The 24,286-nt window shown below is 39.5% G+C and overlaps 1 protein-coding gene across 1 annotated transcript; it reads left to right on the plus strand.

Annotated features, from left to right (window-relative positions):
- Window positions 1-3,214: 3,214 nt before the first annotated feature.
- tgfbrap1 (transforming growth factor, beta receptor associated protein 1) lies at window positions 3,215-24,179 on the plus strand. The gene is made up of 12 exons (XM_066664458.1): window positions 3,215-3,324; window positions 5,455-6,156; window positions 7,379-7,573; window positions 11,318-11,472; window positions 12,147-12,229; window positions 13,392-13,733; window positions 14,624-14,681; window positions 16,079-16,222; window positions 16,490-16,636; window positions 17,121-17,280; window positions 20,590-21,026; window positions 21,518-24,179. Exons 2-12 carry the CDS (start codon window positions 5,469-5,471, stop codon window positions 21,710-21,712), a joined length of 2,604 nt encoding a protein of 867 aa, XP_066520555.1. The 5' UTR covers window positions 3,215-3,324; window positions 5,455-5,468; the 3' UTR covers window positions 21,713-24,179.
- Window positions 24,180-24,286: the final 107 nt, after the last annotated feature.

The raw sequence follows: 24,286 nt of genomic DNA on the forward strand, positions 1-24,286 counted from the left end.
TCCAAAATATGTTCTTAAATGGTACACTGTAAAAGCTAGTGTTTAAAATAATTAACTAGATGGAGTGATTCTGACTTAAAATATATTGAAATGTTGCACTCAATTTAACAATGCAATTATCTTCTAAGATTTCTTTGTTCTGAGTTTGTGAAACTGTAAAGGTTTCATTAGCAGAGTCCTGTTTGTGGTTTTAAGTCAGGATCGCTGTATATAATGGATTTAACTGACCTTAAATGTTAAGAGTTTATGCAGCATGGCATCTGAAGTCACAGATGAACCCGTGTTTATTTCAGTGGGAAGGGCGGTGGCGCAGCAGGTAGCATCACTGTCACACAGTCCTGGGTCACTGCCTTGAGGAGTTTTGTGTGTTCTCCCACATTCCAAACACTGGTAGATGGCCTAGCCGTGCAAATGTGGCTATAGGTGTGAGTGTGTGAGTGTGTGGTGCCTCGTGACAAACTGGCGCCCGGGTGACAGACAATGAATGAATGAATTTATGAATTAATTTATGGTTAGGTTAAAAAGAACTATTACACAATAAGATTAGACAACATTCAATATTTATTTAAATGACCTAAAATCAATTAGTTAATAGTATTGAGCACCAGAAATTAATTTGTTCATTCATTGTCTGTAACCGCTTATCCAGTTCAGGATCGTGGTGGTTCTGGAGCCTACCCGGAATCACTGGGCACAAGGCGGGATCATACCCTGGAGGGGGCACCAGTCCTTCACAGGATGACATATTCACTCACACCTATGGAACTTCTGAGTCGCTAGTCCACCTACCAACGTGTGTTTATGGACCGTGGGAGGAAATGTGAGCACCTGGAGGAAACCCACGCGGACACAGGGAGAACACACCAAACTCCTCACAGACACCTGGAGTGGGACTCGAACTCACATCCTCCAGGTCCCTGGAGCTGTGTGACTGCGACACTACCTGCTGCGCCACCATGCCATTAATTTTGACACCTTTGCTGCAGTAAAAACCTCTATTCTTTAGAGAAGGATTTAGGTGCATTTGTGTTAGAACAGAACCTAAAGAGTAGTAAGGAGAGCCAATTATATTTTTAGCATTTGTTCTGAAACAAAAACATGACTTAATCTCATCCCAAATGTTTCTGGTATTGATCCATCCTTCCACAAAACAAATTCTGGCCGAATTCTAGTGAGTCTTATATCACTTCATCTGACGTTTGGCATTAAGCATGGTGACCTTAGGCTCATATACAACATTTCCTGTTCCAGTTTTAAACTGTGTTTGGTCAATTAAACATGTGCCCACCTTCAGTGCACTTTAAAGCAGATGAAGTAATGGGGGTTTTATACATATAATGTAGCAGTTTTCCATAAGGTTTCTAAAAAGCAGGCACAATGTGTTATTTAAAATGTATGTGTACGTAAACTGAACTGTGAAAGCTACAACGTTTTACAAATTAAAAGCCTGTGTATATATGGTAAGTGAAGTTTTAGGGCAGAACAAAATGTGATGTCTGGCGCCCTCTAGTGGTGTGTATTGAAACCTGAACGAACAAGAAATAAAATATTATTTTTTTAATGAATTACTGCAGTAACCATTTATGAAAAAAATAATCTTGTTAGGCTTGGGTTTTGTTTTTTAGGTAATATTTTTTCATGAATGTTTACTGTAATCTTTATTTTGCTGTTTGTTCAGATTTCAATTTCCAATCATCTGTGAAGGACAATCTGTGTGATATACACAGTGGTGTTTGAAAGTTAGTGAACCCTGCTTTATTTCTGTCGACATATGGCCTAAACCATCAAAGCGCTCAATTTCAGAATTCCTTCAAATCCAAAAAGATAAAGAGAATACAATTAATAGAATAAAACATATTCATTCATTCATTCATTCATTATCTGTAACCGCTTATCCAGTTCAGGGTCGCGGTGGGTCCAGAGCCTACCTGGAATCATTGGGCGCAAGGCGGGAATACACCCTGGAGGGGGCGCCAGTCCTTCACAGGGCAACACAGATACACACACACACACACCTACGGACACTTTCGAGTCGCCAATCCACCTACCAACGTGTGTTTTTGGACTGAGGGAGGAAACCGGAGCACCCGGAGGAAACCCACGCGAACACGGGGAGAACACACCAACTCCTCACAGACAGTCACCCGGAGAATAAAACATATAAACTTGGTTATTTGTTTATTCAGGAGACTGTTCCAACATTACATTTCTGTGAGAGGTAACCCGGTAAAAACACCTCTCGATTAGAAATACATTTGAAGGTGAAACTGAGTCACGGGTATGAGCTGCTGCACTGTTATAAAGAATAGGGTGCTATCAAAATCTGAGCTTCATAGTCCTGTTTAATCTGGTCGATTTATCAAGATAACTGTCAGCAAATAAGATGTAGTGGGTCTTTTCCCCACTAATATTAGTTTTACTATTATATCAATTTATTTTTAAATTATTCAAGTTCAAGAAGGAATTAAAAGAGCATTCTTCATGTGTTAAATATTGTGACAAGACAAAAATATTGTTATAAATATTTATGTTAAAAATCAGCTTTACTGTTGGAAAATAAAATTTTGTTGTACACTTAGCTGTTGTACTTTTCAGGATCAATATTGAAATATTTTCTTGGATATGGAGTGGCACACCAAGCCTAGTTTGGGAAAGCAGGGGAACAGCTGGTGATATCACGGCTTCCCATGATGCACAGGTCTCCCACCTCTTATTATTACGTCATAATTTCTTAGCTGTTTGGTCGCGCTTATGCTGTTAGTGTTTATTGCAATTTGGGTGCATTGTGTTGTGTGCTACTGAGTTACGTAGCATAACATTGGTTTATGTGTGTGTGGTAGGGCAGAGCTATATAGTGATTGTCACATTTAAAACGAGTTGCAAAGAAACACCTGCTGACATCCTCGGCATCTTGTTTGAGAGCTTCACAATAATAAAGTCAATTTTATGCAAGAGATAATTGCTCTCATAATAATAATGAACCCGGAGAAAACACAGTAATTAATTTGCATTAGTGAAAACTGAATCTTACAGTATATCCGTGACTGACTCCTACACGAAATGTATTTTTATATCAAATGAGACTTTTATCTTGGGGTCCGAAGCGGGGGCCACACGCCGGGCCTCCGCCTGCTCTGTGGGTGAACCGTGCGGATGAAATCCAGACGGAACTCTATCACATGAGCGGATGTAGTCCGTTGGAAAGGAGAAGCAGGGCGGGGAGAGGAGAGTGGAGAGTATGAGATAGGAGTCCGGGGGAGAACCGGGGGAATACGGGGAGGAAGCGGAGTTTCTCCGGACAGCACCGCGGCGCACACAGCTGGGGTACGGAGCTCCTTTCCCTTTTCTCCCGCTCTCATTTGTCAGCGTTGGAGTTTCGGAGAGACGTTCAACTCCAGTGTTAGCCACAGCGAGCAGCTGTTCACTGTTTTCCTCAGCTGAACTGCTCCGCTGCTTACCCCTTCTCCAACTGCACACTTAACGTTACTGTCTACACGTAAATGCTGTTTGTTTTCATTTGTGTCGGTTCTAAAATGTCGGTTCTACTGAAATGAAGCTTCCCTCCTCAGCAAGTTCATATTTTGTCGTGTTTTGGTAGCGTGTGCTAGGCTAATGGTTTTGCTAACTGCGTTAGCTGTTAGCTGGGTTCTCATAGATGAAACGTTATTTATTTGGCCTTTGGGAGTATATTGTTTATAGGAAGCTTTACGAATGGCTAATGTGTGGCGAAGAAGCCTTGGTTTTGAAGGTTCGCCGCTGAGATGTGGAGATACAGCTACAGGTTGATGGAGTCAGATGACTTGAGTCGGGTCAGGTGTATTATCTACATGTGTATTAGATAGAGCTAGCATTTAGCTTGTTCTGCTGGCCTGCCTGAGGATGCTTTTTATTATCAGCCCAAGTCCCGAGGAAAGAGGCAAGTGAACACAAAATGTGGAAAGCTCACATTTATAGTGTAAGAGTTAAATTATTTCAGACTTGTGATGGTGTTCATTACCAAGAGCATTAAACCTCAGGGGTTACATATGTGCCAGTTTCTACAGACCTTATATAAACTGACTGCAAGCTCTATGCATTCACTGACACTCAGTAAATAAATACTTGAATATGCAGTTATGAAAACGACATTTTCTTACCAATATTATGATATAAATTGGGATTATTTTATTTAGCTTGAGTTTCATTCCTGTTTTCTGGTAAGACCAGCTTGTCTAATTTGAGTGACTACAACCAGTTAATCATTTTATTTTAGAAGCCCTCCACTGAAAATTAGTGTTGTTTCTTTCTCGTTAACATGTCCATGTAGTTTTTCTTTTTTATATCAGAAGAAATATCGTGTAGATTCAGATAGCCAGGGTTTCTTACATCATAAACCTAAGAAGCCATTTAATTCAACTGGAAGGGCAGGGCTTTCAAGCTGCAACCAAGCACTGGAGTGACTGGAAGAGATGGAGATGGGGAATAATTACATATTTATAGATTGCAGGTAATATATAGAAAGGTGTAGCTAAAGAGGTGGCCACTTTTAAAACAGTAATAGATTTGATTTCATTGGAAATAAGTTCTAAGTATGCTTAATAAATTTGTTAAATAGAAATTAGTTTAATTGATGTACAGGGTGGAATATTAAAATTCAAATATATTTTCTACTTCAAAGGCAATGTATACAATCCTAGAGAATGACTGAGCTCGATATTGGGGCAAACGCGCCTCTACATTCATTCGTCCTTCAGACGTTTTGTGTTGTGGTTCTTGGTTTATTTCCCGTTTGCGGAGTCGGACCTGGGTACACACGCCAGACTTTTGTTGATTGCACAAACAGAACTAAGAGCTGGTGAACTGTGAGGAAGCATTTGCTGAATGTTACAAAAAGTATATTGGATGGAAATCGTATATAGCCCTTTTAACAGTTAGATGCTTTTAAATAGCCACACAAACATAATCAAAGGTGGTTTAAAAGAGAGAAAGATAGAGAGAGTCTGGTTGTGTTATATAATGGCAATACAGCGTCATCTGGAAAGTGAAACTGAGCGGGTAAATAGGCTGTATCTCTAATGTATAAAGAAAACCTCCAGACAAGCCACCTTTTTTAATTTCTTTCTGAAATATGATTAGTACAGCACAAGCTTTTCTTAAAATTCAAGCGGTGACTGCTTTGATGTTGTGGCCCATTTTGCATGTGAGGTGTACTTCATGGAGTTGAAAGAACACAATTTTTGTATGTTCCTCTGTCTGCTCACATACTAATGCTACACATGGACCAGAAACAGTTCTAGGCTTGTATCCTGAAATTGAAACACAAAGCTGATGATGAAAAATCAACTGGCCTCAGTCTATGAGCAATGTGTATTAGACTACATTTGTTCTTATACCTGACAACCTAAATTGTTTTACCTGTGAATTGTATGTGTTTGCACCTATGTGGTAATGCTTGTCCCACCTCTTTCTTAGCAGATGTGAACGGCAGAATGAGTGTGAAAGCCTTCGAGCTGGTTCCCGCAGTGGAGCGGGAGCAGTTGATGGGGGAGAAGGTGCGCATCACCATAGAGTGCATCGAATGCTGCGGTCAGCACCTGTACGTGGGCACCAACGACTGCTTCATCTATCACTTCTTGTTGGAGGAACGCACCACGGCTAAAGGCAGGCTCGCCTACAGCAGCCAGAAGCTCCTACAGAAATACCTGGGTCTGAAGAAGCCTGTGGCCGAGCTTAAGGCTGCTTCAGCTTTGGAGCGCCTCATTGTCCTGTGTGATGCCACAATCTCTCTGGTGGACATGGTCACTCTAGAGCCCTTACTTTCTGGTGGGGCCAAATTAAAAGGTGTAACTGCGTTCTGTATTAATGAGAACCCTGTGACGGCTGACCCTTTCTGTGCCGAGATGGCAGTGGTATCAACACGGCGGCGGGCGGTCCAGATCTGCAAAGTGCACGAAGACCGCGTCCAGATACTGAAGGAGGTGAACACTCTTGAGCAACCGTGCGCACTCAGCGTTGATGGTTATTTCCTCTGCCTGGCTCTCCCCACACAGTATATGATTCTCAACTACAGTACGGGAGCCTCGCAGGACCTCTTTCCCTATGACAGCGAAGAGAGAAAACCCATCGTCAAGAGGATTGGCAGGGAGGAGTTTCTGTTGGCTGCTCCAGGAGGACTTGGTGAGTTCAGCTCAGGGAACAGAGTACCACTGCTGTTCATGAGGTCTATGTGGAAGTTTTGTGGTTGTGATTGTGTATTTTGAGCATTGTATGTCAATCTATGAGAGTTACCTGTGATGAATTTAATTACCCTTCTTGTTGGGGTACCAAGAGTGGTAAGCTGTGTGTATAAATGAAGCCTGAAGACATTTTGTAGAGCCTTTATTGGATTAACAGAGTGGTCATCGATTTTAACTTTGATCTTATCTTCAAAAGGCAAGAGTTACTATAGGTTTTTAGCCACGCAGGACCACAAGTTACGAATGAGATCAGATGAGTTAATAGTTGGAATCAGTTGTGCTTGAAAACCTGCAGCCACACAGGCTCTTTGTGGTTATGATTGTTGACCCCACTCTAATGCAATAATTAGACAAATTACATGTTAAATATCTCGTCAGTACTGCTACCTGTGACACTGCACATAAAATCACATCTGCGCTAGAAACTTCTCCATTGTTGCTTGTGTTTACTGTTAACACAACAGTTTCATGGGAAATCTTGTCACCACTACACAGCCTTCTTAGAACACGAACTAGAATTTGGATTAATAACACACTCGTCTTAGAAAAGGTGTCTCGGGGTTGAATAAAGGGTAATGGATAAAGGACAAAAAAAGTAAACTGTCCAGGGCATAGGTACTGCAGACCTATTAAGTAAGAGGCCTTCCCTTCACATTACCAGGCTGAAATGACTCAAATCTGATTTTATTTTGGTTTATTAAATAAAATCAATATAACACACTACCTGATTGCAGAAACTGTTATTTTATGAACTACAGTGTGCACTACAAAGGGTGTAGGGAAGCATTTGGTCGATCTGTTGTCAAAATCTGTTATTTTGTTTTAATAAAAAAAAGTATTTATTTATTACATCATTTGTATAATGTAATATACATGAAAGATAAATACAGGCCACTTACATTTATGAATGTGAACAGTCTAAACAGCAAATCCAATAAAAAAAAATGGATTTGATACCATTAGCATTCATAATAGAATGTCTGGTGTTTGGCTAATGAATACTAAATTAATAATTTGAGCATGTGCAATAGTGTCCAAATCCCACTAACCCTAACACCCTAACAAAAAAAAGTCCTTGTTTCTTTTCATCCTGTCCCCTGTTGTCATGGTGACCAGTTGAGATGAGTCACAGTTTTCTCTTCCTCTACCTTTGTCTTCTTCAGGGATGTTTGCTAACGCGGAGGGCATATCCCAACGTGCCCCAGTACGATGGTCTGAGAGCATAATTGGGGCAGCTGTGTGCTTCCCATATGTGGTGGCTTTGGACGAAGGTTTTGTGACTGTTCACAGCATGTTGGATCAGCAGCTCAAACAGACTCTCTCCTTCAGAGAAGGACATATTCTGCAGGACTTTGAAGGTTAGGACTCTATCACACCTGCTCTGCCTTCTTTCTGTAGATATTTTAAGCCCTTGTTTACCTTCAAGATTCAGGTAGGTTGAATTTTTTTTATTTCTTTTGTCCCCTCCTCTCCACACTTTCCCTTTAGCCCTCTATCAAAGCACCTCATCACTCTTTAAAATTTGAAGATAAAGCCACAGGAAACTCAGATTAATTGGATCTTATACACATACTAAGTATGCTCTATGAATATTTGATTCAATGTGCCAGAATATGTCCTCCTGTACACTCACAGCATCCAGGATCCTGTTATGTCCTCACACTCTGAGGCTTTTAGAGAAAGCAGGCGAAAGCTAACCTTGCAAGCTTTAATAAGGTGGCAAGCCTGCTCATCTTTCTAGCTGTCATCCATTACTTTTCTGATCTGTCCATCCCGCTATCTGTTTCCTGGATGCACATCCAGGTGTAAATTCATTTTACAAAAATTTGTGCCATAATTTCTGGGTATGTAGTCTGATGATATTGACAACAGTTGGTATAGACCTGTTGTACTGTTTTCAAGTTATTTAACATTATTAAAGTCATACACAAAATAAGATATAAAATATCCTATGCCAATCCATTAAAGCTTCACACAGTGCACACCACACTCTCCTTCCTGCAGCCACCAAAATTCCTGTTGAATCCTGCACCTCAACACCAAGATTGCTGTGGCCATTTATGATCCGATCAGCAACCGGCAATCCTTAACAACTACGGTGACTCATGAGTACCCAAACCAGCCAATGTATCACTAGCTCTTCACAGGGGTCATCGGGCAGGCCCTTTCTTTTGTTGGTGTTTTGCTGAATAAAGCCCACAACACCTCCAGAAAGCTCAACAGTGAAGTCTAGCGTCACAGACCCACCCCCCTCTAAGCTTTACAGTCCTATCTTACCCTTTACCATCATCAACCGTAAATCTACACTGGCCTCCCTGTAATGCATGCTCAGTGCCACCGGTTCCATGTGAACGTTACATGCTACAACACCAACAGTCCCAATAGCATCTCTACAGTGCATTTTCCCAAGTAATCTGTGTTCTCCTTATCCACAACAACTGACTAGACCTTTCAAAGCGAACTATTTCATTACTACAGCCACTCGTAGTAATGCGTTAACCTCTAGCCTCTAAACATGTTAAAACCCTTAGCACCTGGTTATGTCTCCGTGTATACTACATTGATTTTACATACTACAAATCAAACATACATTTTCCTGGTGTGATTTTTAGAAAAAAAAAATATTACTGTAACCTCTCATTTAAACAAGTGGTGAAAATGAAATCTTCAAAGAATTTGGCTTGTGTCTTACACATGTTTAGCAAGATAAAGGTTCAACACAGTGTAGTAGTCCTGCAACTGGTCATATCAATGACACTCTATATTTTTCAATCATTTACTGTATGATCCTTGAGACATTTAAGTGCTTTGCTAAAGGACATTGAGGTGTTTTCACACTAGAACTTTCTTCCAGACTGGGGTCCATTGGTTCTTGGGTTTGGTTCGTTTTGTCAAGTATGAATGCTGTTTTGAGTCTGGACGTGGTCCAGAGCATTCATCTCTGGTTCCTTTGAAGTCTGGTGTCTACGGTTCGCTTCTAGTGCAAGGTGTGGAAGGTCTCCACTTCCGATACCGAATGTGGAATGTATGGATTGGTTCATTCTGTAATGTGAATGCTTCAACTCATTGTGTTACTTCTATCTCCCATGCTCAATAGACCCACACTTTCATAGGAATGGAGCAGGGATACTGTAATAACATGAGCTCTTTGGAGTGAGTGTGTGTCCTGAGAGAATGGAGGAAAAATGCACTGACCTGCTTGGATAAAAATCTCATACAAGAATGGCTCCATTTTGCATTGGCTCATGCACCTCAAAGCACTGTTCCTTGCTGTTTTTTGTGCCCATGGACTCACAATATAAAATGTTCAATGTTTCAATAACCGTGATATGATTTTTAAACACATTTTCAGCATTTCAATAAGCATTATTTATATCTGTCATTGAAGGGCAGTTCATTGCACTCACATTTATATTTAGTTTATAAATGCCAAAAGATTTATGTTTGATGCTAATGTGATGTTTCTATGGCTTTTATACTGTTCATCCCGATGTCTGAATTATATCGTATCGACCAAAATTAAGAAACATATCTTCATATAAATTTTGGCAACAACATTCAGCCTTAATTCTACCTGCCATTTTGCCAAACTACACACAGAAAAGTAATGTATGGAACTGCTCAGTCAACACAGTTCGTATGGAGTTCTTGTGTGTGGAAGCAATCGGTCCTCTGTGTGGACTCGAGTGTTTGGGACTCCTATACAGTCATTCAGCGTACAAGCTAAATGTATGTGTTCCTGACAGTTAATGATCTCAGTTCTGTTTCTGGTTAAAGAATTCAAATGTTATGATACATACATACTTGTGTTACAGTGCCAGAGAGGTAAAAGTCTTGTAAATGTCAGGTGAATCTTTTGTCATCTGTAAGTGGCCTTTGAATGAAGTAGGACGGGACATGAATGATGCTTCAGAGTGTTTTTTATTATTATTATTATTTTTTTAAATAAAGCCATTATTGGTCTTTTAAGGTGTCAGTTCTGCATCAGATAGTGAGCATTGATTTCGCTAAAGGGCTGAGATGAATTTTCCTCACATGAAATCAATCCTGACTCTGTCCCTTTGCTGCTGTATACAATTGAGTTAAAAGAGGGCAAAACTGTCAGTTGTTTATTTCTGATTGTTTTCTTAGAAGCAGTTTATTGATGTGTTATGGCAACAAAGTGCTGACCGCACAGACTTTTATCTAGTGCATCGAGACACCTACAGATTTTTCACATACAGCCAAGACTGAATTTTAATGCAAGTTTTCTCAGCCAGTGAATGGGCATTTACCACAGTAGAGGGCTATGGATTGACACTAATATGGTGTTTTGTGTAAAATCAAATAAGCTCAGGTTTACTTAACCTTGCTGAGTCATCCAGTAATATGAGTTACAGTTGTTAATGAATCTAAGCCATTGATGGATTACCTAGTTTAAGCTCTTTTTTTTACCTTCACCTTTCAGCATCTAGGCACTCAACTGAATCTGTTTTTCTCTGTTACCAAAAGCAATGGTATCTTTACTGAATCAGCAGTTTACGTGCTGCTCTTGCATATTCTCTGACAGCTCTGGGAATTAGGAACTAGCAGAAATGACAATACCCCAGGCCATATTTATTGTAAACATTTAATTCAACTACCCTTGTTATCTAGGTCTTATTGAGTAGTAGGTGAAAACAAAATGGACTTTTTCAGTGTTTATTACTGTGGCATGTAAACATTGTATTTGCAGACTAAGGCCCTGAGTAGAGGTTGAATTTAGATCACCTCTGTCCAAATTAGGTAATAGACCAGTCTTGTCAGTGCCATATTTGCACATTTAGAACATATCTTTATTGGTTTATTGGTTATTCTGATAAGTTGTCATAATAATATGACACAGACTACCTGGGTATTTCATTATAATGTACAATAAGTCCTGTTTAATTGGATGCAGTTCAGTTCATTTTATAATGTTTTAAATAATAATAATGTTCATGTTTTTGATGGAAGCAGAAAAGTCTCTATTTGTTAAGGTTAATAGTTGCTTATAGAAAATGTCAAATTAATTAAAATCCATGCATTATCTGTGTATTCTAATGTGTTTGTAAACCCTATTGTATCATATTACTCTCTTCCAGGGAAGGTGGTGCTAGCCTCTACAAAGGCAGTGTATGTTCTCGTGCCCTTGCCCCTGGAACAACAGATCCAGGACCTGTTGGCAGGACACAGAGTGGAGGAGGCACTGACCCTCACTGAAGGCGCACAAAGAAACATTCCCAAAGACAAGTTCCAGGTACAAAATCAGAACATACCCCACCTTTCAAAAGTTCAGATATGTCAGTATGAATTATCTTCCCATTATTAAAGATGTTAAATAAAGGCTTATGCTTAAATGTTTGCCATTTATTACTAAGATAAGTGTACATAGTTATGGAGATGCCTGCATTTAGCTAATTTTCATTAAAAAAAAAAAAATTACAAATGCCCCCAACCAGCAGTTAGAGATTTTGTGTAGACTTGTTAACCACAGTCTTTACAACATCCTGATTATTGTGTGTGCCTCATTAGAAGTTATTCAGTGGATTGTCTGCCCTTGTTGGAGGTCTGCAAGTGCACGACCTGTACCTGCAGCATTTGTCGTATTTGCACTTGACCTTTAACATCCATTTATCGTTATCTGGCCACAGTGGTCAGGTCATTATTAACAATGTATTCCAGAATGTATTCATTTAATCTGCTGTTCAAAAGTTGGATGTTTTTACTAATAAACTAAAAGGCATTTAAGAAGCAAAGCAAAAAAAACCCTTTGGATTGTTGTATCCAAACTTTTGACTATTACCATAGAGCACATGACAGTTACATTATTGCCAGTTGAACGCTATGCATGGAGCACATGTCTTTACACCTGCACTTGAGATCACAAAGAGCATTTTAGCTGATGTTTGTTTTTACTTTGCACCGTTCCAGATTTTGCACAAAAGAATTCTCCAGCAAGCGGGATTCATCCAGTTTGGACAGCTTCAGTTTTCAGAAGCAAAAGAGCATTTTAGGTGAAGTGCATCATTCTGTCCTGCAATTAACATCTTTAACCGCCACTCGGGCACAGATGTTAGAGAAGCTGATTGAATGGAGTTAATTAACAGCTCCTCTAATTGCTTCATCTCCCTCTGTGCACCTGACCCTAATGGCTGTATGCTTAATGACAGGAGAGCAGAAACTTGTCTGATAGCTGAATAAATGCCCCATGTGATGTTTCTGTCATGCAGAATTCACAGACTTTTTGAACGCGTGGGATCTCTAATGCTGCAGGAATACTAAATGTTACAGAATCACAGGCTTCCAGTACCACATTAATATTTAATGCTTTCCACTTAATGCGGAGGTAGAGATGGGGGCGATATGACTGAAATAATTTATAATTTTAAAAGCTCTCCTGAAATAGCAGTGCTGATTGCGTTTGTGCAAATGACATTTAGACTTACCAGTATGCAGCTAAATGCTTTGGGGGCGGGGGGATTTTTAGATGTGCAACTGTCCGCCGGGTTTCATCCAATTTTATATACGTGTTCTAGATTAGAGACAGACTTGTTGGAAAATTGGTTGCAAATTTCATGCTAGCACCAGACAAAACACAAAAACTTTGTAAAACATAGTCTAGTTAAATGCGGTCTAATGTTACAATTTCTGTGCATTCTGTTAAACCATATGAACTCAGAAGAGCCATTTGGCATTGTTCCGTACCTGTGGATATATATATCTCAGTCCTGTGGAATCAGATTTAAAATGTTTGCAACCACTGTTTTTAGTAATTACAGTTAACTTGCATTACTGCAGATATTTTCATATATAATTAAATGCATTGCTGATCCCAGAAAATGTAAATGTAGTAATAATAATAATGATGATTTTAAATCAAAATCAAAATAAATAAATAAATAAAAAAGCAAATAATATTAAATGTATACTATATAAAAATACTAAATAAAATATTATATACCAATGCTCAATAAAACATCAGAAATTATTTATTTGACAGATGACGTATGCCCTCAGAACACAAACATAAATTGATAGTTATGATTTGGTCTTGTAACATTTTTCTGATCTAGCACCTAAACTCTTGAGGCCAGGAGATCTGCAGGAGCTAGATTGAATGTTGCTGCTTTAGAATCTGCTGATTTCTCATGGTGTCTTCTGTGCTCATATCCTTAGAAAGGGGCAGTTGGATGTGCGGGAGCTGATCTCCTTGTACCCACTGCTCCTACCCACCTCGTCCTCCTTCACAAGGTGCCACCCTCCACTTCACGAATTTGCTGACCTCTACCACCTGGCCCAGGGTGATCAGGAGAAGGTGCAACGTTGCAAGAATTTCCTGATCAGCTACTTAAGAGAGGTCCGCAGCAGCGAGAGTGCTAATGGCTTCCGCGAGGATGTGGACACAGCATTGTTGAAGTTGTATGCTGAAATGGGCCACGATAGCCTATTGGACCTTCTAGCATCTGAAAATGCTTGCTTGCTGGCAGACAGTGCCCCTTGGCTGGAAAAACACCACAGGTCAGAGCTCAATTACCCATGACATGATAAGCATTAAATAAAATATTAGCAAATTTTGTGACTGGCACAGATGCATATATTCACATACTTTGTTTGTGGACTCGTGCTCATCCAACAATCCATCTGGATATTAGAAGGCAGTTTGTACCCCTTTGCAGCTTCTGCTCTCCTGGGAAGGCATTTTCTATGACGTCTGATGGCTTTCATATACTGGAATATTAGTGAAGTCAGGTACTGCTGTGGTGATTAGATTTGAAGCGAATATGACAGTGCATCTCATTCCAAAGTTTTGAGATCACTCATCATGCTAGAGAATAGTCTGACTGCTCCGTAGCCCTGTGTTGGTCGGTTTACACCCAGTACCTGGCTGATTATCACCCAGTAATAAGCTGGTTTTTGACTACATCTGTTTACATGTATCAAATTATATGTATACTACGATTCATTAATATGCTCACAGAACACTGATTAGGAAAAATGGATATTAGTCAGGGCACCTGCAATGATTAGTTGCATTTTATTGTATTTTAGGATTTAGTTAAGAGCAAAAATTTCTGGTCTTAACTATGCACTGCTTCACAATTAGTTGTTTTCAGAAGGAATGCAAACAATCTTAAAATTGAACCCTGAGGGACCTCTGCTTTCTGGAATGCTCAATCAGTGCATATCACACATCGTCGGGTGAATATGATGTTAAGACATTGCTATGCAGCACTCGTCCATGCCCCTCTGTCCTCTCACTCATTGCTGTTGAAGAATCTGCTGTTGCCATGGCAGCTCATAGATACAGCACTGATAAATGTCACTGTTTGACAGTAGTTTGGCCTCACTAAACAGCGAGTATGTTTGTGTGGGTGTTGAACGCTAATGGTCTTTCTCTTATTGTTTAGGTACTTTGCACTTGGGCTGCTTTACCAGTACAATGGCCAGGATGCAGCTGCTCTACAGGTATTGAACCTGCTTTCTCAAAGAATGAGTGCTGATCTGTTGTGAGGCTGGGTGGCATATCAGCATTTTCCAGTATATCTTGGTATTTTAAAATGAGATACAGAATGAGACAGTAGGGTTGTCACAATAACAATAATATTGGAATACCACACTATGTATATGTTTTTTCCTTTTTAAATGCAAGGTCCTTTTGTTTTACACCTTAGTGCATGTGAAATGAATGTTAAGTAAATTTGTTTTAAAAATCATTAAAAAAAAAAAAGATTGGGTAGCCTTTCTCAGCTGTTGGCTTCTGAACTTCTGCTGCTGAATGGCTGAGGGTCTTATTTATAAAATGGCAGGAAACTTAGTCCCAAAACCAAACGAAACTTTGCCAGTTTGGGAGAATTTCAGATTTCAACCAATTGAAAAGAGAGGGCCAGCCAATTCAGATGAGGCAATATGCAAAATCTGTGCCAGAAATGTCACTGAAATGGGGAAATGCATCAAATTTGCAGTCTCATCAAGCTAACTGTCATCCTATAGCTATTGATGGCCAACTCCCTCCACCAGCACCATGTCATGGAGCAGCCTCAAAACAAACAGTTCAGGCCAGTTCCAGCTGACAATTAGGAGTGTTGCAGCAGAATCAGTAATTTGGGGCGGTAATTTCGCATATTGTTGAGTGTTGAGAATTCACAGCAGCAGCCCTTTGAGACAGTGACTTTTATACAGATTTAGGCTACCTTCACAAAGCAGGTAAACGTGGCCCAAAGTCGGTCATTTTTCTTAATATGTGCCACATGCCTTAATCCAGGTTCCTGTCACTCATTTATGAGAAAATAAATCTGTGGAGTTCTGTGTTTACATAAACAAACACAAGAAAAACGTCTGTCGTCTTATTATTTTTATCAGCCTTATATTGTCAATGTCAGTATGAAGGCTGCTTAAATATGAATCAGGGGAGTTATGTCACCTGTGTCCTTTTTTGCGAGCCTGTTTGCGAGACACCTGGCAACACAAATTCAAGTTTTAATATTCTTTTAAGCCTTTTATTTATACCTTGATTTTCTTTATTTGGAATAAAGAAAAGGGTGGTTATGTGATACAGCACTGAACAATAAAACACTAGTCCTGTTCCATTCCATTCAAATGTTTGTGTGACATGATTTGGCCAAAAATACAGAGGTTTTATTTTGGTTCATAGCGCCCAACCCTAATCTAGAGTGAGTTTTGCTTCAAGTGCTCAATGTGTAAAGGTCCCCAAGGCTTCAGAGAGATGATTAGGATGAAAGTCAGCAATAAGTGTTTTCTGATTAGCGTGTAAATGTCACCAGTAATTTGACTAGTTAATGATCTGCAGGAATATTTCACTGAGATATTTCAAGTTGTGTGAATGTGAATGTGCATTTTTGCAGCTTTGGGTTCGAGTTGTTAACGGTGATCTCCAGGACTCCACCCGGGCTGATCTCTTTGAGTATGTGGTCGACTTTCTTAGTTCCTGCTCTAACCTGGACCTGGTGTGGAAGTATGCAGACTGGGCCCTACAGAAAGACCAGAAGGTGAAAGAGAGAACACTGTGTTTACCACTTAATTGATCACTGTGTGTTATGGCTGTAAGAGTGATTACACTAATAAATATTATATACATGTTATGTAAGACTTCTAATCCAAAATCATCACTTACTCCATCTGCTTGTTAATTTAGTTCATTGATACTAATAAAAAGCACTATCCCAGATCATCTCTACATAGTAAAGACCTTGTACTGTCGCACACACATCCTTTATTTACTCATTAGTGATGTTCCTGTGGGTTTTTTCTTATAGGTTGGGGTCCAGATGTTCACCAGGAGGCCTATCTCTAAAGAGCCTTCAGGGCAGCTCAACCCAGATGATGTTATCAAGTACCTAGAGAAGCATCACAAGGCTCTAGTGCTCTACCTGGAACACCTGGTTCTAGAGAGGAGAGTACAGGTGGGAGCGCTTCATTTCCTAACAACCTCCTTACCTCTAATCAGAGCTTTTAAATGGTTTAGGTTTACTCTGTGCAAATGTGGTGAAATGAAGACCTTAAAAGACACATAGTAATTGCTTTTGTAAAAAAAACAATAGTGGAAAAAATGAGTAAAAATCAATTAATAAATGACAAATTTCCCGATTGACTGTTTTTGGTCAATCTTTTATATATTTTTTGGTGATTTGTTGCAATATTAGCTGCGCTGTGTGTGTGTGTGTGTGTGTGTGTGTGTGCACACACCAAATAGTACAGTACATATTTATGATAACCTCTTGATTAGTGACAAATGTATGTAAATTTAAACACTGTTTAAATTGTAAAATTAGGCGTTCATAATAATGTCTCCAATAGAATTCTACAAAATGAATGAATGACACTATGACTTGAATAAAGAAGTCACTACTGTTTTTCTCCATTCTGGATATGTATGCTTGTATGCAGAAAGAGAAGTACCACACACACCTGGCTGTGTTGTATGCCGACCTTGTGTTGAGTCTCCTCTCACGAACCTCAGCCACAAGGGAGCAGCTGTCCTCAGCCCGTGAAAAGCTGCAGCGGTTGTTGAGAGAGTCCAACCTGTACAGGGTGCAGCTGCTGCTCGGTGAGTTTACTGTCGTCTTCTAAGGTGTATTACTGGCAGGTTTGTTTTTATTAAAACAAATCTTGGTTCAATTTCTTTGTTAGTGCACTTCATTACGACAACAGTGAACACTGCCATTTGAACCATGGTGTGGACCAAACAAGTGGACCATCTCTGGTGGATCTCTGTTTACTTCCAAAAAATTTCTGGTTTGATTTAAATTAAAGCAAAGTATCTAAACGGCTACAATCCGGATTTACTTGTCGACCCCTCTGCTGTAGCTTGTAGAAAAAGAAGAATATCTCCCACTGTTCTGACAGGGGAATGTGTTTTTATCTCACTTCAAGAGCTTGTTGGTATTTATAGACTAGCTTCCAATTTAAATCAAGGCTTTGGTGTGTTTGACAGCAGTTTAAAAAGCTCATGTACACACACATTAATTATAATGTGTTAATGCACAAATTTCATAGAATAATGTTTAGTCCCTGCGCCTTATTGCTCTAGAATACCAAACAGGAAAAACATATATGTACAAAATGTACAAATTTATTAGCATGTTTGGTGGATACTAAGGCAATATTTGCTGCCAAATGTGCATCATAAAAATCTGTCCATTCACTTGGTTGTTTTATTGATTTATTCATCTATCATCTCCAGTGTATGGGTGTGAATGCCAAATGAATTTGGACTAAAACTTTTAGTGCTGTATCACAGGGCTGTGCGAAATGATGATATGACAGATACCAGTGCAGAGAAAGCCCATCGGAAGTGCATTCGCCGTAACGGTCCTTTCTTGAGCGTTTATAAGGAGCTTTTAGCAGCTCATTCAGGTTGTGTCTCAGATCACTTCCCATTCACTACATAATGCACTAATATTACATGTTAGGCATGACTATGGGTTTAAAACCGAGCATAAAATGTTTAAAATTAAATCATGCAGCCATGGTTCAGTATGGATAGTGTATGACACAGTTAGGCTGGTTAAAACCGCCAAATTACTTCCCTATTTATTGTCCACTACAAAGGGAATAGGTGGAAATTTGAGTTAGTTGCAGCTTTTGGACAGAAGTAAGTTTGTCTGGAGTAGTTTATTCAGCAGATTAGTGGTGTGGTTAGTTCATGTGACAGGTTAGTGATATTGTAGTGAGGTGTTAGTGAGCTGAGGCTGATCCAGTCTGGACAGAGAGTACAGTGCTGTGGAGTTTGTTACTGTGAAATAGCAACAAGCTATTTGTTGAGGAACTATAATTTGGCAGAAGGATTTACCAAATTTATAAACATTTCACACCACTTTCACAGCTTCGTTTATTTCATATTTTATTTTTTACCTGAACTGTTGTATAAAATCAATAGAACACTCAATGCCATGTGTTATCTTGAAATAACTAGAGATGCATGAATATCGATACTGGTATGGTGTTCATTTGCTCATACTCGTAATTGCAAATGAGGCTCCGATACCAACATCTGCTACCTTCTGCCTAGTGCACGTTGCTGCGTTTCACTATCAGTGATGGTAACCCAAGCAAAGTGAACTGCAGGGAGAACCCAAGAGCAGTGAGAATACTGCACTGTTTTGACAAGGTGGATTTTTGTGTGAATTTTACACCCATTTGCGAGAGCACTTTTTCGTTGCCGGACTTGGTTTTTCCTTAAACTAAATTATTTTCTCCACTCGCGAATTAAATTGGATCCAAAGCCACAGATCAGGCTGCTGCTTTTAAATAAACACAGCCAATAAACAAACACTCCCAAGTGCCGAACTTCCCAGACATTACCGTATAAAGGAAACTGTCCAATGATGCTCAACACTGTGCAAATGCATATCAAGAGCTGGTTGCATCTCAAGTTGATAATATATATTAATAGATACTTTATTGATCCCAGAGGCAAATTCAAAGTATTGATGGTGTAATGTGGGAAAATGCTATATAAAAGATGGACAGTTCCAGAAATGAACAATAAAGCTCATAAAAGAAACAATAAACTACACTATTACACATTGCTCATGCTTCTTAATTCTAAGTATTGAAATGGGTATCGGCAAGTACAAAAATACACACACTCGTACCCGTACTCGGTTGGAAAAAAATGGTATTTATGCATCCCTAGAAATAATAGCATGGCATCACAGCGGCGTGCTTAAATACACACTTTACTGCAGTCTTTCTGTTGTTTGGATGACAAGTTAAAGCGGCACACACAAACATGGACATAGTTTTGCTGCTAAAAAGGAATTAGATGTTTGCTTTTGATATTTTGGCCTTTGACCATGAAATATGAACACTACCTAAGCTACTCTCATTCTACACAGCTGTCCATGCAATGCAGATAAGTTCTCAAATACAGTCGTAGTGTTTGTGCCTGTCAAAGTATCTGAGTCACTGATTGCAAGCATAATAGATTTTCCCAGCAGGAAAGGATCGAAATGGGAGAAGGGTGAGAACACAGCAGGTGGCTGTATTGATGCTAGCTTCGTTGTCAGTTGTAGAACTAATTTGGTGTTTTCATACATGAGGAATGATACTACGTAAACACACACACACACACACACACACCCCTCATTACTGTGATTGAAGGTGAACTTTAGGAGATTTCAGATATAGAGTGAGCAAGTGAAGAGTGAGCAGTATGGTGATATTTATCATGCTAATTTGTCAATATACTTTTCTGAGCATACATCATCAGTTCTAACTGTGGTCTGAGCAACTGTTTTATTACAACATGAGCAGAATTGAGCAATAATACATGGGAGGGAGTGCTTTAACATGAGATATTGACACTGGTGTATGGCTCCTGAGTGACAAAGATCAGTACACCAGTGCCAGTATCTCACATTATAGCATGAACTTTGAGATTATTACGATAAAGAGGACAGAATTTATTTTTTTTTCTACGAGGTAAAATTCTTTTATATCTTCACACATTCCTTCTCAAACTGGTTCAAGTCAGGATTTTTTTAAACCTTGGTGATATCCAGTGAACTGTCCTGCATTTCCACCAGTTTTAATGGGAACTGGAGTTGAGGCACTGTTTGCTTTTTCTTTTTTTAACCATCAAAGCTCCAGGGCCACAGCAGGGGAAAAAACAAACAAATCAAAAATAACGCAACTCACGCCGACCACACCCCTAAAAAACACACAGACGGAGCATTTTTTCTTTTGTTTTCAAATTGGTAAGCAAACAACTGGTCCGCTGCAGCATAACTGTTTAGTCTATGTGCTCTTTCTTGAGCTTCTTTAGTTTGATGGACATTATCACAGAACGTAACCAGAAAAAAAAATCACAAGTATGTTACTGCAAGCTCTGCTAATTTTGTATGTTTTGCAGGTAAAATTCAGGAATCGAGTGAGCTGTTAACGGAGAGAGCGACACTGCACGGCAAGCTTGAAGAGCACGACAAGGCTTTGCATATTTTGGTGCACCAGCTAAAAAACTCCACAGCTGCAGAGAACTACTGCTCCTGGGCCTCAGAGTCCCATGACCAAGCTTACCGACAGAAGCTTTTCCATCAGCTGTTGAGTGTGTATTTAGACCCAGATGTGCCAGGAGGGGCACAGACAATGGAGGCTGTGGACTTGCTCAACCGTCACGCTGATGTTTTTGATGCCACCCAGGTTTTGGAGCTCCTCCCTGAGTCGTGGTCTCTACCGTTACTCCGTCCCTTCTTATGTGGGGCACTGAGGGCGAGTGTACACGCCAGCCGTACTTCCCAGATTGCACTGGGGCTGGCTCGAGCTGAGAATGTGCAGCTAAAACATGACAGGGTGAGTCTGCTGTCAGTGCCAGAAGTGTTCACAAAGTGGGAAGGGTGTAGAGTGCGCAGAATGGTAGTTCAACAGATATTGTAACTGTTAATATAGCTCCAGAGTCCTAGGCTTTGAGGTCAGGTCATGTTCTCCCTGTGTCTGTGTGGGTTTCCGCTGTGTGCTCTTTAATTTCCTGGCACTGTCCAAAAACAAATTTGTAGGTGGAGTTTCATTAAGGTCTGTCCCAATCCTCGACAGCTGCCTGTGTGTACTTAATACTGTTGATACATGCTGATAAATGACTAAGGGATGGTAGTGTCTCATGTTTATATTCCAGTGAAATGGGAAGTTGCTTAAGAGTTCCTGAACACTCAAGTGGACTTGAGAACATGAAATTCTTAGTGTAGTTTTGTTTAAATCTATACATTTAAGTTACAGTTTTTAATATCTTCAGAAATCCCATGTCAACATTATGAATTCTTGGTGCTAACTTTTTTGTTTCTGTGCAGTTAAAATATCGAGGTGGACCAGTCTTCATATCAGAAAAGAGAGGATGCCAGCTGTGCCACAACACTTTCAAGGAGCCTGAATGCGTTTGCCTGCCGGGTGGCACACCCGTCCATGTGCACTGTGCCGCCCAGAGGATTCAGGACTCGCCCACAAAACGCTGGCTAGACCACCCCCACACCAGCAATCACACATGAAGCTTGCAGGATGTGGACATCAATGCAGGGTCTTCTATTGCAGATCCCAAGTGTAGGCGGCAGAGGGCACATAGAATGGAGATGGATGGAGAAAGGGAGATGGACGAGTGCACAGATCTTGAGTAAGAACCAGGACCCATGCTACACAAACCACCGTAAGGGATGATGCATATGTCTGTAAGAGTGTAAATGAGTGGGTGTGTGGGAGCGTGTATGAGATGCTTTTATTTGTGCCCACGCCCCCCCGTGTGTGTTCTAAACACTGATTGTGTTTAACGGGTTACCCGCAATATGAGGATCGTCGTATCTGAAATAACCACATAAGCATCAGCTAGTGGCTTGGACACAAAAATAGGGCTGCACTATAAGAACATAAAAATATTGGATATCACGATGATATGATGACTGATACATTATGATTAAAATAGTGGCCTTTTTTGTGTTTAGAGAAATGTAACTAACCTAAAATAAAAAACATTTACAAAACTTTCATACACTGATGTGCAAAATTTAAACAATGAAATACTAATAGCTACGTACTTAAGCACATTATGCTTATTTCTACAGGCTACAAAAACTTTTTTTTATTACTTTGTTTTTTGTATAGGCCCTAAAACAAATAAGATATTTACATTTTTCATAATCTCCTGGTGGTGTAAGTGTGTTGTGACAATACTGCTGCTCACACAACTCAAACTTTATTATTTTTTAATTGGCCAGTTCACTAAATGGTAGGTTACTTGCTTTCTGTACCAGAGAGCGGGGTTCAAACGTCATGCATGACTTGTTAGAATATTTTTTTTATGTGTGCCAGTCTAACTGCAACTCTCCTCACCCATCAAAGCACTTAAGTGCATTATTAATAAAGCTCGCGTTGTGATAAATAAATTGTAAATTGATAAATCATACAGCCCTACTGTTAAAATGAGCTAATTAAAGTAAGTACACTTTAATGTTTGGTTTCTTCAACCGTGTTTACGTAGCTATTTCAGTTTTTCATTAACACCAAAGTTGCTTTTCTTCTTAAGGCTTTTGGTAAAAATGGCATGTATTTGAATAATACAGACTGCAAAATGAATTCACTATATTTCTCTATTGAACAGAAACTTTGTAAATCCATACAAGTGAGGAATAATTTGAAATTTGGAATAAAGAACTGAGTTTAAGTGCCGATGTTAGAGTTCTCATCTTAAGAAAAATGGCTGACTGAACCACCATTGTACAAATCCATGATGAGCACAATTCAAGGAGGACATTATTTTTCCAGTTTAAAATTCTCACATCCCTAATCTGTTAAAACTCATTTTTTAATGTGACTTTCTCAGTCACGGGGCTGTTTTTATCTTGAAATCGCTGTTCATCAAACAAGAGGCTGGACTGGAACTGAAAGCTTCTGTTGCCTGTTTACCATTGAACCCGTAGTTTCCCCTCATGCATGTGGTGAAGTCTGAGTTTTCCTGCGTCTTACGAATGCTAAACTGTGACTAATTCTGATCAAGCAAAATGACAAAGAACCTTATTTTTCATACGGAAGCATTGTGATTTTTAGGTATCGAGTAGCAAAGGCCCTGTGAGATAACGATGTGTCCCCTGATACTTGAACACATTTTTTGAAAAATATTTCTTAATAATGGCAAGCGATGCATTTGTGTGTAGCTTATGGAAAGTATTAAGCAAAGTGAGAGGTCCAGGATGGAGCTGCAGGGGAAGGATCTTCTTTAATAAGGATTAAAAAAAAAAGTCAAGCACAGTAGAAACACTGCCTACAACTTCAGTACTAAACCAACCTGAGATGGGCCAGGAACCTGTAGAGACAAGCATCTTCGCTGTTGACAATATTTTATTGGATGTAAGCATCTGCAGATGTTACTGTACAAACCTGAACGAAGAAACCTGTCATGCATATAAAAACTGCACAAACAGTCCATGTACACAGTAAAAAAAGGGACAAATCAAATGAAACCCTAAGATCTCTTTCTGTTCCAGCTTATGTGCAATGTGAGGAATGTGTGTTAAATCTGGGGCCTGTTTTCTCAAAAGTCGTGATTAAGAACACCTTAAATGTTGAGAGTGTATATCAATGGATATCGAGATCCATTTTCTTAATGTGACTCATTCTGCTATGTTTTTGGCAAACCAGGCCCAGAATGTTTCCTCCTGACTTTAACAGTGCAGCAGTTATCCTACTTATACATGTAACTCAACTGACCACCTAACTACAGCCCTCTGCCCACGACTACTGCAGATGGAATTCTTCATCTTTCTATTTAGCCACTGAAGTATTTTATAAATGCATATATACCCGTGTGTACATACTGTATTTATAAATGTTTGTTGCTTTGTAAATCAATGCCTGTGTAGGTGGAATGTACAAAATGTAAAGACGTCCATTTTAATAAACATGACTATGCTTACGTTGCTCTGGCTCCATTGAGTTTGTGTGTATCATATTAACAATTTTTAGCCCATCCATTCAACCCTAACCAGATGAGCTGTAGAGTGGGTTAACAGATTTTTCAGAAGTACTACACTGTTAAAATCGAGAAACATATCCACTCAGAGTGAGTTGCTGAG

The sequence above is a fragment of the Hoplias malabaricus genome, chromosome 3, assembly GCF_029633855.1.
Source record: "Hoplias malabaricus isolate fHopMal1 chromosome 3, fHopMal1.hap1, whole genome shotgun sequence".
In the NCBI taxonomy this organism is placed as follows: domain Eukaryota; kingdom Metazoa; phylum Chordata; class Actinopteri; order Characiformes; family Erythrinidae; genus Hoplias; species Hoplias malabaricus.